Raw genomic sequence first — 12,550 nt, forward strand, 5'->3', positions numbered from 1 at the left:
CAGAATCTTGATGCTCACAAACCAGGAGTCTGGATTTTTAGCAATAACCCTAACCCCACCAGCCTTTGAGGGTGGGAGTTGGAGATTATATCGCCTTCTAAGGAGTCTGAGCTCATTTGAGAAATCACCCTGTCATAGCTTTTCAGGTGACAGCTATCCAGAATTAGTGTTTTCACTAATTCTGAAATTATGCCTGGACCTTGGAACAACCAAGGAAGCTTAAAGATTGCTGATAGCTACCTTTCCTAGGGCCTCTTGACTACTTGACCCCATGACTCATGTGCATTTGAATCTTCAGATGCTCCCTGGGGATTCAGGTGTGCAGTCAAGGTGGAGAACCACAGTACTGAATGGAATGAAAACGGACTGCCTGAGAGCATTTTGGTAAAAAGATCAGGAGAGTAGATAGCAAATAGATTCTCTAGAAAGGTCAGACAACAGCCGCGAACTCCTCAGCCAGTCGGGCGTGGGGAATCAACACTCTATTCTCCTCATTTTACACCTAGAACCACACGATTGAATGAAGTAGATTTGGCTTCAGAGTGGTCCTACTCTCTACCAAGGTGTGGTTCTTTGGACAACTCCTTCCGGTTTAACAAGTGTGCTTTCAAACCTCTGCCCAGAGTGTCGTGCCCTTTGTGGAGTGCTAGCCTTTCCCGGGTCTGAGGAGGTTTAGGAAGAAAGGAAGGTGGGTGGCAGGAAGAAGGCAAGGCCAGCCAGCGAGTCCTCAGCATCTTTCATCCGCACCTCCTCTCTCCTCCAGGCCTCTCACAAAGCCTCGGGCAAACCCCAGGGGTTATCGCAGCTGTCCTGGAGGCTGTCTACAGCCATTTGCAGCTTGAGAAAGTGATCCTTTTCAGTCCTGGCCCGAGATAATACCGAGTGTGAGGACTTTTAGTAGATGCATAGAGATTGCAAAGGCCACCCCACAGGCTCCACAGCGTGGGAACTCTGACATGTCTGTTCACTAACACAGCCAGTCCCAACACTCAGACAGTGAGTCACTGGGGAGGCGTGAGTAGAGAGGCTTCGACTAGTTGCCTGCAATCTAATCTACCTCGATGACTTAGGACTAGCTCTTCCGAGAATGTTTGCTTCTTAAGATAAGGCTGCTCATATAAGTCAGCTATCACTGCAGTCCCGGCTCTGCACAGAACGTGGGAAGGTCAGCACTCTGACCTTCTGCTCTTCAGGGCCTGTCTTTCCTCCTCTGCGCTCCCCCCTTCCCTGAGACTGCACCCCTTGACTTGTGCCTCGTCTTTACTTATAGGCCTGGGCTCTTTGAAGTCTGATATTGATTACAGTGGGATGTCAATTGTCTGCTTGCGACAGGGCAACTGGAACCTATTCAGATAAGCAAGAGGTTTCCACTGGGAACCCAGCTGGCTGCAAGCTGTGACCTTCCTCTAAGTAACAGTGTCTTGAAGAAAGGAAGACCAAGCCATTGAAGTGCCCCTCTCTCCTTTTTATTGGCCTGGTTGCTTTTTCTCAGCAGCGGACACTAATTGAGTTATGGGGCATTTGTGTTAGAAATTTGACCGTGTCTCTCTGCCCTCTGGACAGAAGTTTGGGACACTGAGATAGATGGGTTGATCCAAGTTGCCTGGTTTTGCTCATTCAGATTTAACTTCTCAGGCAATAAATTTCCCCTTTAGTCTAGAAATGAAACTGCTGCTTCTTGTCAGGAATTAGTTGGGTTTCTGGTCAAAGGTATTGATTGTTTTCCACACATCTAAAGGAAGAGCTCAGTGCCCGAGGCATCAGGAGGATCGAGGCATGTGCCTTCAGCCTCTTTCTAACTCCCGATGGAAGCCGCTGACTTTGGTCTGTTAGTAAGTGGAAGGGCTTAAGTCATTCCAGAGGCCTTGTCTACATAGCTTCTTTATGGGTGTGTGCAGCGGGTGGGAGGGGGGTGCTAAGAAGGAAGATGGTGTGGGTATGAGAGGGGTTCACCTCAGCTGGGGTTCTTTAGGTAAATAGGTGAGATTACCGGGAAGTGCTCGAAAGAGGCCTTTCTCAGTCACCCATTCAGGATGTGAAGGAGAGAGAGTATGTATGTATGTATTACAAACATGGGAGGACTGGAGTGTCATTTCCTCATAGAACCTCGGTGAGGAGTTCCATGCAGATAAAATATAGCAAGGAAGGCATTGCATTTTGGCATGCGGTGTGGGGAAAGGAGGCAGTGATAGACCTAAAAGCCTTTTCTCTCAGTCAGGTCAATTCTCCCCAGACACAAAGACGCAAACAAGCACAACCGCTCTCTGTTGTTGAGCTACTTTGTGGCAGCCTGTCTCCCTTCAGGGTGCGCTCTGGTGGACACCCCGATGCGCAGTTTAGGGTGTGGAATTGTCCTGGGGACAGACAGTGAGAATGCCTTTCCTCTCTCTGGCTCGGAGGGAGCTGAGCAGTTTCTCCCCTATGCCTTTCCAACTCCAGTCTTCCGAAAGCTGCCCGGTGACGGCCACCAGTGATACCACCTTGCTTGCTGAGCTGCCCTTCCAGTCCCTGTTGGAATCTCTGATTTGTCCATAGTTTTCTCACTTGGGACCTCTTTATGGACTTGATACTGTAGGCAAATGTTGTCCCCTTTGCGGCCCCCGCCATCTGTCATTGTGCATGGCACACCTCAGTGTGCATGCTGCATACACGTGTACTTATATAATTTTGTAAATGCAATTTTATGGTGTTAGTGCTATCAGTGTATTTGTCTATATTGTCCTTTTATAACCAGGATTTGGGGAACCAGGATTTGGGGAAAGCCATTCAGAGCTTCCCCATTCCTGGGCCCAGTATTTCCGCATGCCCTCTAGCCTCAGACATGATGGCACATAGTCCATTTCTAACCTGGGAAGGATGGGTAATCCATCCTGCAGGGTATCTCTCTCTCCCGAGTGTTTTGGCATACTCACGAAAGGGTGCTTTCAGGTCATCAGAAACGACTGAGACTCTAACACCCGCTGCGCAGGGAATCACCACACCTGTTGCTGTCTGTGTCTCAGCTGCATATCCGTCCTGGCACTCAAGGCTGCCAGCCAGTCTGAGCTCTGCCTGGGCTCCAGTTGCCATCTGACGGTTTCCTGTTCAGATTCTGACTCTTGGCTCTAGACAGCGCACTTTGCTCCTATCTCCATCCTTAGTGTTAGGAGCACACCTTTGATATTCCTTCTGTCTATTGGAGTCTATTTAAATTGCCTCACTTTATAGAGCTTTTCTTGTTCTTTCCACACTTCCCCCTCTACTCTAGCCTGACTTCTCTTCCTTTCAACACCCCTGGGTGTCTGACCTGATTGCTAGCATGGCCTATATGTATTACTTTGCTCTGTCCACATCCTAATGCCCTTGCTCCCTCTCCACCTCAAATTTGAGCCTTCAGGAGAGGGGAAGTTTTATCCTAGGGTCTCCTTTTCTCCTGTAGCACTTAACTGCCTTGCCAATCAAATGTATTGATTGATTTAACAAGCAGAATAGAGAAATTTTCCCAGTTCTTTTTGATAATGCAATTACAAGTGTTACTGGCCTCCTCAGTATGCGCCATACTCATTAAACACACAGACACATGAACACATGCACACACACGTACACATGTGCACACCACACGCATACATACAAACACACACACACACACACATTCCATTCTGAGGTCCTTGAATTTGGGACACTTGCCTTCAGTTCCTCTTACTTTGAAGATTCACAATTCGTAGAACATCTGACCAGTAAGGATAATACTTTTTAAGTTTACTGTCTAAACTGTCTACTAAATTCGTTTGCCCAGAGCCATATTCCCACTCCATGTTTATATTCACTCCCCAAATTAAGCTTAAATGCAAAATTCCTGTTAGTACTGTCAGTTCTGTGCCATGGATAGGGATTATTGCAAAAGACTCTGCAATAAAGAACCAGGTATTGAACCTTAGCAAGACAAGACCTTGGTTCTCAGGAGGCAAAAGGCAAAGAGTCCTTTTCAATACCAGTCTCCTCCCTGGATAGACGTCTCTTCTGCCAGCTTCTACCACAATACGAGCTTGTGAGTTGAAATCAGGTGTTCACAAGAACGTCATCAGAGTAGATCGGAAATTGATTGGTATCTGATAAAGCAAATTGTATTTCTTAACAGACACATTTTTATTGTTCTCTGTGTGAAAAGCAGAGAAGTATTTAGTAACCGAGTAAGAAAGTCCATCCAACAGCTTTTCCTGGAGGACAGGGCTTCCCAGTGTAGCAGCCTTCTATCTACCCCCAGCTCCCTGCTACGTGACACAAAGCAAGCTGTTTAGAAAGGAGTCCAGGCTGTGCACATATTGGGAGACATCAGGAAACCAAAGCAAACTGACATTGTAAACTTGACTCTTTATATTGCCTGTCCCACTTAAAGTAAGCTGTCCAGCCAGTTAGACAGTCAAGTGGCCCAAGTTATCACCATTGTCTAGCTCCTGTACCCACTGTCTGCCCACCCATCATCCTCTCGGATGATGCTCATCTTCATAGCTGGGGTAAACGCTGAAGACTGCTGGTTTCCTAGGAATTGTGGCAGCTGTCAGAGGTTGAGGGAGGCTGTCCGCAGACACTTCCTTCTTATCTGTCACGCTGGGGGTGGGGCTGGAATGTATCTTCCACTTTCTCCCAACACTTCCTGTAAACATGAAGAGGGCAGGGCTGTAGCCTTGGGAGGCTTTCAGAATGAACTCTGGTCAGAGGCTGGCGTGTGCTGAAGGCGTTGATCTTAGTCCTGACAGGGCCCCTCCTGACGGTTGTCTCTCTGCTTTCCCTCCAGTTCCTCAGCACTTTGTTTGCCCCCTTGAACTTTGTGATGGAGAAAGTGGAAAGCATCCTCCCCTCCAGTTTGTGGCATCAGCTGACTCGGATCTGAGGGCGCCTCCAGCCTCCCTCCACTCTCCTCGCCATCCGCCGGATCTTTGTGCCAACTTCTCATGGACTGCAGGAAAGCATGTCTCTGAAAAAGGGAAGCCACTCTGAGATCTGAAACTGTTCATGGACTATCAGTTCCCTATTAAAGGCTCCTTTTGTTGTACAAAATTTATTGATGTTCAGTTCTATTTTATTTTGCCTCTAAAACTGAAGAAAAAGTAAAAAAAATAATAATAAACTTTTGTGTATTGCAACAGCCTGTATGTCTTCTTATATCTTCCTTCCAACCCTCGACTTGCCAGTATTCCCAAGAAACTGGTGGATTTGTGCTGTTCTATGAAGCTGTGGGGTCTGCTAAATTCATACTGTGATTTTCTTTGCTGACAGAACTAGTCTCTGCAGAGCTCAGAACCCATGAGTTGGTGGCTTGGAAAATGGAATCTCGGGGCTGAGGATGTGGTAGAGCACTTGCCTTGCATAGGGCCCTGTTTTCTGTGTGTCCAACATTTTTTAAAACAATAGATAAACAGGTAAGAAAAGAAAGGAGGAAAATAGAACCACAAAAGCACCGTGCCCAAACCGAGTGTCCTCACATGCCATATGGGCACGCAGAAGTCCGTTTTCCAGGGCGAATGTCACTCCCTGTAAAATAAACGTATGTGCCTTAGGTGGTTGATCTAGCTTCATAGACTCTACGGAAGTTCCCAGAATCACTAGTGAGAAGCTACAGGTCGATAGTCCATCACAGAACCTGGCTGTCCCACCCTTAATACCATTTTAAATGTTTCTCCAGCAGAACCTTTTCCTTTTTGTCGCGTTTGCATTCCTGCCACTTTATTCTGAGCTTTGTGCGTGATTCAAACCTAGCAGAGCCATATGGCTTTAGTTAAGCAAAAGAAGAAAAATAAGCAAACACGAATCCTCTATCTGAAGTGAAAAGTACTCCTGTTTACCATCTCGGTCCAGTCCATCTTATGCATACTTGCCCTTTTGATTTAGGACCCTCACTGTTCCTGGGGCACATCAAGGCAGGTAGTGTTCCAGGAAGCACGGTGCAGTCTCCTTTTAGGGTGTGGGCTCCTGATTTCCACCTGCGGGCCGTGGGGTGGGTGGGTAATTTGCAGGGCACCAGGTCTGCCCTTGCGGTTGGCTAACTTCTTGTATCTTCTTTGTGCAAAGCCATGATGAGAATGTCCAGCTGGTTTCTGCTCTTGCGGCTTATCTAGTGAGAGGTTGACCCTGTATACATCCCGGTAGTGTTGTTCTTGGGAGTAGGGGCCATGCTTGCCTCGTTGACAACTCTTGACACAGAGTGGATGCTCACGTGACTGGGTGCCTCAGGTGGTGCAGGACTTGACAGGCACAAACCGACTTTGATCTATGTGCTAGGAGAGCGGTTTCAGATGAGAAGGACCAGGGAAGGCTTAGAAGTATAATTTTTGAGTTGAACAAACAAATTATCTAATACAATTCTTTAACCTAATGGATGAGGAAATCAGAGATTTTGAGTCTGCTGGGGCTGGGACTCTGGACTGTGCTGAGTCCCGAAGGAAAGGTTTGAGAGCAGTAAGCAGTGGGAAGTGGAAATGGCTCAAAGCCAGTTGCTAGAAACCCTGAATTGTAGGAAATGAAGCCAAGGAATGCAAAGTAAAGAGTGTGTGTGTGTGTGTGTGTGTGTGTGTTTATGACATAAGGTCACTACATAGCCCAGACTGACCTTTAACTTTTAATCCTCTGGCCTGTTCCCCAGAGTGCTGAGATTATAGCTGTGTGTCACCGTGCCCAGTTGAAACAAGGATTTAAATATGCTTGCCAAATTTAAGAATTAGGCTTTTAAGCCGGGAGGTGGTGGCGCACTCCTGTAATCCCAGCACTTGGGAGGCAGAGACAGGCGGATCTCTGTGAGTTCGAGGCCAGCCTGGTCTACCAAGGGAGTTCCAGGACAGGCTCCAAAGCTACAGAGAAACCCTGTCTCGAAAAACCAAAAAATAAAATAAAAAAAAAAAAGAAGAATTAGGCTTTTAGAGCAGGTTCCTGGAGAGGCAGGCAGAACCTGGGTTTCAGTGGGTAGAAAATGAAGAGTAAAGATCAAAATAATGGTGACAGATGAACAGGGGATAAGGGAAGAAATGAGTCCCAGGCCTAAAGGGCCATTCAGGTGAGGAGGAAGGTACCAGCAAATTATGGGTATGCTTAAGGGTATCGAATTATTTGCGCTTACTAAGCCCTCACCCAATGATCCAAAGTCACTCTTCTTTGATTTACTTCTCAGCTCCCCCAGCCTCCTCTCAGGTGTCTCCAAGGCTTACTCCTGCAGTCCTGGCCTCCAGACCTCCACTGTTTTCCAGTTCCAAAGGACCAGCACCCAAGCCATCTTTATTTTAAATGGTGCAAACCTGTGGAGAAGCAGAGCCAGCACGACCGGAATAACAAAGGTTCCTAAATTGATCAGGTTTGCAACAACTTCCCCCACCTGTTACCTAAGGTTGAGGGGGCCCGGCTCTTCACTGAGATGTGGTGAAATCGTGTTGCGTTCTGCCTTTTGCTTTTTGTTTCTTCATGAGGCTGCATCAAAGCTCATTCTATGAATGACTCTTCCATCCCAACAGTTAGTGTCCGATATCCTCATCTATTATGTGTTTGTTGGAATATAAAAGCAAACACTCTGAATTTAATGCCAATAAGACTGATCCAGCGATGTTTAGCAATGAATACAGGGAACGATATATGAGAATATAAAATGATCTACAGGCTTGCTTTCAAATTCCTTGTCAGCCCTTGGTAATGTCAAAGTCACTCTGGCTTTCTATAGGAGTTGAGGCCTACACACACTTTAACACAGCCTTGAATAGTGAAACACTAAATTGAGAACTAAACAACTTCAAACCAGACATATCTGATTTTTGTGCTTGGTTCTTGGGAGTGTATTTTTTTTAAAATTCTTTTCACGACCTGCTGTGGAATCATTCTATGCAAAATTTCATCTTTAATTGGAAGAATATTTTTCTTGTAAATTACCGTTTTCTCTAGGTGTCCAAGTGTGTTTCTGCAGAGGAGTATGGTTATGTAATTTGTATATGTCATGTTTCTATGTTTATTAAGGTTCTCTCTCCTAATCTAGTTGTGTAGAGTTTTTCTTTTCTTTATGTGAGTGAGTATAACAGGGTGTGAAGGTGTGGGGGCACAGGCGCACTTACTTCTGGCTTAACGTGAAAATATTGCCCCAGAACTCTGACATGGAAAAAAAGAAATAAGTTTATAATATTTTTTGAAATTACATTATGAAAAGGGATCAAAAGTTAGGAAGTAGTTGCAGGTATGGGGTATTATGATGTACTCTGTATGGGGGAGCAGTTAAATCCTTTTGATGTTTTATGGGCTATGGTAGAATAGCCCTTTCTGTCTGGGACCACACACTTCACTCGGCTTCAACAGACCAAGCGGTGGCATCTGAATGCTGTGCTCTATTAAACAAAAGGGGGGACACGAGATCCTCTATGACATTCATTCCTGGGATGGCTTCGGCTCCACAGCACTGACAACTCTGGCTGGGCTAGAAACTGAAACGTCTACAGAGGCTGGGGAGATCTAGACCCGCCTTGAAGAAATCAGTCTTGTGGTTCTGGCTTTTGAGCATCAGGATAACTGAGGCCTGCTAGGCAGGAGGCAGGTAAGTCTTTCTTAGCTTCCTACAAGTGTGTATTTGTCTTCCTACAAGTGTGTATATGCCCAGATGATCTCCAAACCCAGACCTAGGTTTGTTGTTGTTCTTGTAGTGGGGAAAAAAGCGAATCAAATCAACTTGAGACAGGAAAGAGTTCATTTGACTTACATGTCATAATCCATAATTGAGAGAAACCAAGGCAGGAACTCATGATAGAAACTTGAAGAAGAAACTATGGGGAAATGATGCTTACTGGCCTGCTTCTCAGCGACCTCTCTTATACAGCCCAGGCCCACCTGCCCAGGAATGGCAGCCCCCATAGTGGGTTGGGCTCTCCTGCATTAATCAGCAATTAGAAAAGTGTTCCATGCCCGTGCTCGAAAGCCAATCGGATGGAGGCAATGCTTTCATTCAGTTCCCTCTGCCCAGATACGTCTAAGCTTGTAACAAGCTGACAAGAGCTAAGTACAACAGATGGAGGCTTATTTCCCAACAAATCATGTCTGGAACCTGGACAAATGTACGGATACGGACAGCATGAGCAGTTCAGACATCCAGTGAAGCCGGTCTGCTTGGGCTGCTCCTGTCCTCTGTGGGCAGCCTTCCTTCCTTGCAGGTGTAGGTGAGCTCATTCTCACATGAGAGCCGAGTGGCCTACCCTAGACAAGTGGGTGAAAGAATTTCCTGATGGCCACATTCAAAAGAGACAAACATGAAGGAGTTAAAATACATTTATAGACACGAGGACCTGTATTACAGGAAAGAAACTTACGTTTGAATGACCTGCCTTAGGAAGAGTGAGGTAGATGAAATAAAATTAGGAGAAGGTAGAGAAATTTTGCTCTTCGGCCATGTCTTGACTTACCTTTTCACCTCTGTCCCTCGGAGGCTATTCTAAAGCTCCTTTAGAAGACAAGTACCTAAGGCTAGATACTATAAGAAAAGAATTGCTCATTACACTATGATTATAACAATGAAGGCTAGAACCAGGGGCTGTGGACAAAGGACACACACATATACACACCATACGTGTGTTTTATATTATGTATCTTAATATAAAATATATCATACATATTTAATATCTCTTAAAGGCTCTGTATCTGTGAATACCTATGTGCGCTACAGTTTGGATGTGTACTGTCCCACAGAAACTCAGGTGCTAAAGGTTTGATTCCTAGTAGAGACCGTTGGGACATGATGGAGACATTAAGATAATGGTCTAGCGGGGGGTGTTCTTGTGACTGGGTGCATGCCCTTGAAGGGGACCATAGAGCCCTATCTTCTTCTCCTGTCATTCATGCCTGGTCATGATGATTCGCTGCATACTCTGTGGGGACTGTAGAGCCCCGCCCTTTCCTCCTCCTGTCACTCACGCCAGACTGTGAGGAGAGGGCTCCGCTCTGGCATATACTCCCACTATAATGTGCTGCCCTGCACAGCCCGCCTTCCCCAAAAATGGGGTCAGTGAATGATGAACTGAAATCTCCAAAATAAGTTGTTCTCCTTAGAAATCATCTCGGCCATTTGTCACAGCAACAAAAAGTTAACTCACATTATGTGGACAAGTGGATGGATAGATAGACAGATGGAAAGATGTCACAATCGTTCATCTTTATACCATCATGACTTAAAACTAGAAATTCTACATTCTAGTCCCCAGATTTTTAAACAAGGCCACAGCTTCATATGGGGCTTCATAATGGTATGGAGGGGACTGTGGGAGAAAATGACAACCGTAGAAGCTTTCTGAAAATACAACAACTAAAAATTAATTCAAACTCATCTATGCAATGGATCTCATGTGCACTGAATCTGAGATGTATATGCAGTGCATCTGTTGTATCACACGCCTGCACTGCAGCCTTGCCTCTGAGCACAGCCTGTGCACTTTGTTCTCCCTGTATGGCCATGCTGAACAATCCCATATGACAGACACCCATAATCATAGCAATTGGGAGGCTGAGGCAGGAGCATCATTGCGTTCCAGGCTAGACTGGGCTACACAGTGACACTCTGTCTCACAATAAAAATCAGCATGTGCATACTTGCACACACACACACACACACACACACACAAATTCTTATTAGTATCTTACAGTATTTGTTACAGAAAGCATTGGCCTAGAGCAGTATTGAGACTCAAAAGGGCTTCCCACAAGTAAGACATGGTCAATGTGTGCATCTCATCCATCCAGCCCAGGAGGAATCCAGCAACACAGGATGCAGAGAGACATTCCAGGGTGTGTGCAGTCTGAAGTGCCCCATACTGCCCAAATGGGCATTGTCTGTCTACCCCAGTCTGTCTGGGATGCTCCTGTGTCTGGTCCATGAATGATGGCCCGGATCCTTCCTTCAAGAGTATTTTGAATCTTTTAAATGCTCATCCACACCAGTGTGAACAAAGTGTATAAATTTGAGGTCAGGGCAACTGCCACAACTTAGGTTTTCTTTGCTCTCCTAAGAAAACCCGATAACTTCTGGGAGAAGCTGTAAAAATCCAGTCTTCTGGCTATGGCGAACTGTAGTAAGTATCACTCCCTCTGGGAGCATACCAAGTGAAACTCTACCATGTTGGGTTTTCAGGAGCTATCCCACCAGCCCCCAAAGGCTTTGGGTCATATATCTAACAAATTATATCTTACATTTTAAAAAGCAGGTTACTGACAAATAGGATGATCCCCCCTGCAATTAAAATCTGATGTCAGAGTGCGAAAATCCCCTGCTAACAGGGAACTCCCATGTCACTCATTCTACATTAATGATATTTATTCTCCTTTGTTGTTCTCATTTTTAAAAATGGCTCCCTTGGTTGCAATGTTATGTTAAGCATATTACATGTTACTCCGAAGTCAGCTCATATATTATGTCCCATTACACTCCAGGGTATACATTTCTGAATAGCTCACACTCCACAGTTACAGTTCCCCATTAAATATGGGCTGCCACAAGTGGAGCCCAGGAGAGTTGTCGGTTCCATTCCCAGCTTCTTGTTTTCCCTGGAAGTTCTCCTCCTTCCATTGCCGGCTCCTCAGGGAAGGTGCGCCTTCAGTAAGACAAGTCTACCTGGGGAAGGTGAAAAGTATTTCTCTCCTGAGTCTTCTGGAAGGGAGAGTGGCTGACCGAGTGCCTGTCACCTTCTGTGAGGGCCAGAGATGATTTGCATCTGCAAGGCAATGCTGATGGGACACAGAAGGAGGGGTGCCAGAAGCCATCATGGCGACTGACAGCAAGCTACAGACTCTTTCCTTCTGCAGCATTAGCATCAGCAGGAGTTTCCGTCCGGCACAGACACGGAGGTTTCATCTCATGTGGCCAGCATACGCTTAAGCATCTGTGTTGGAACACCATTTAGTGATGGTTTCGGGGATTTCACAGGATGTAATCTTTCTAGTCTCTTCAGTAAAGCCCACCATGACAACACGGTATTATTTGCTTTTACTGCAGGATCTAAACTCTAAAGAGCCGCCACCTGCTTTCTTCGCTTCCCCCAGGCAGCAGACATGGTGCACGGGGCTCCCTGCGCTCTGGGAGTATCGCAGCAAAAAAAAGTCAAGATGCATGAGCTCACCACGTGAGGCTAATGCTTCTTGGAAGTAAGTTGCCCAGTACTGGGATGCGGGTCTCGCGGCTGATGCTAGCGCCTTCCCTGCTGCTGTGGTTCTTCAGTGTGGTAAACAGGCAAAAACCAGAGAGCCCGCATCGTCCCCGAAGGGCCTTGTGTAATGCTTCCCAGTGGGCTCCAAACACCTTCCAAAGGTGAACAAGTCAAGAGCCTCTTCTCTCTTGGGAAACTTTGCCAGTTCCGATCTCCCCGTATGCTTTCTTTCACATTACCCGACCATTCCCCAACACAGTGATGAGCTGCAGGCACGACTTTCTTTCAAGATAAGCGGGGAATCTTCAGAGAAGTGCTCACGATGGGACCGGGGCACAAGAGTCCCTTGGAGCCCTCAGCGGTTTCCCTTGACTGCAGAGCTGAAGACCTGAGACCCTTGACAAATGAGAATCAGATTGCTT

General features: G+C 46.2%; 1 protein-coding gene across 4 annotated transcripts in view; it reads left to right on the forward strand.

Moving 5' to 3' along the window:
- The window catches only part of St7 (suppression of tumorigenicity 7), a 234,468-nt gene extending 229,345 nt beyond the window's left edge, over positions 1-5,123 (forward strand). For 3 of the 4 annotated variants that reach the window (XM_075953409.1, XM_075953411.1, XM_075953412.1), the window contains one exon: positions 4,775-5,123. In XM_075953409.1, the coding sequence (XP_075809524.1) occupies positions 4,775-4,870 (96 nt within the window). In that variant the 3' untranslated portion in view covers positions 4,871-5,123. The remainder of the gene's footprint in view (positions 1-4,774) is intronic. The other variant, XM_075953410.1, reaches the window with a different exon arrangement.
- The last annotated feature ends 7,427 nt before the right edge of the window (positions 5,124-12,550 follow it).

Source organism: Microtus pennsylvanicus, chromosome 19 (assembly GCF_037038515.1).
Source record: "Microtus pennsylvanicus isolate mMicPen1 chromosome 19, mMicPen1.hap1, whole genome shotgun sequence".
NCBI classification, from domain to species: Eukaryota; Metazoa; Chordata; class Mammalia; order Rodentia; family Cricetidae; genus Microtus; species Microtus pennsylvanicus.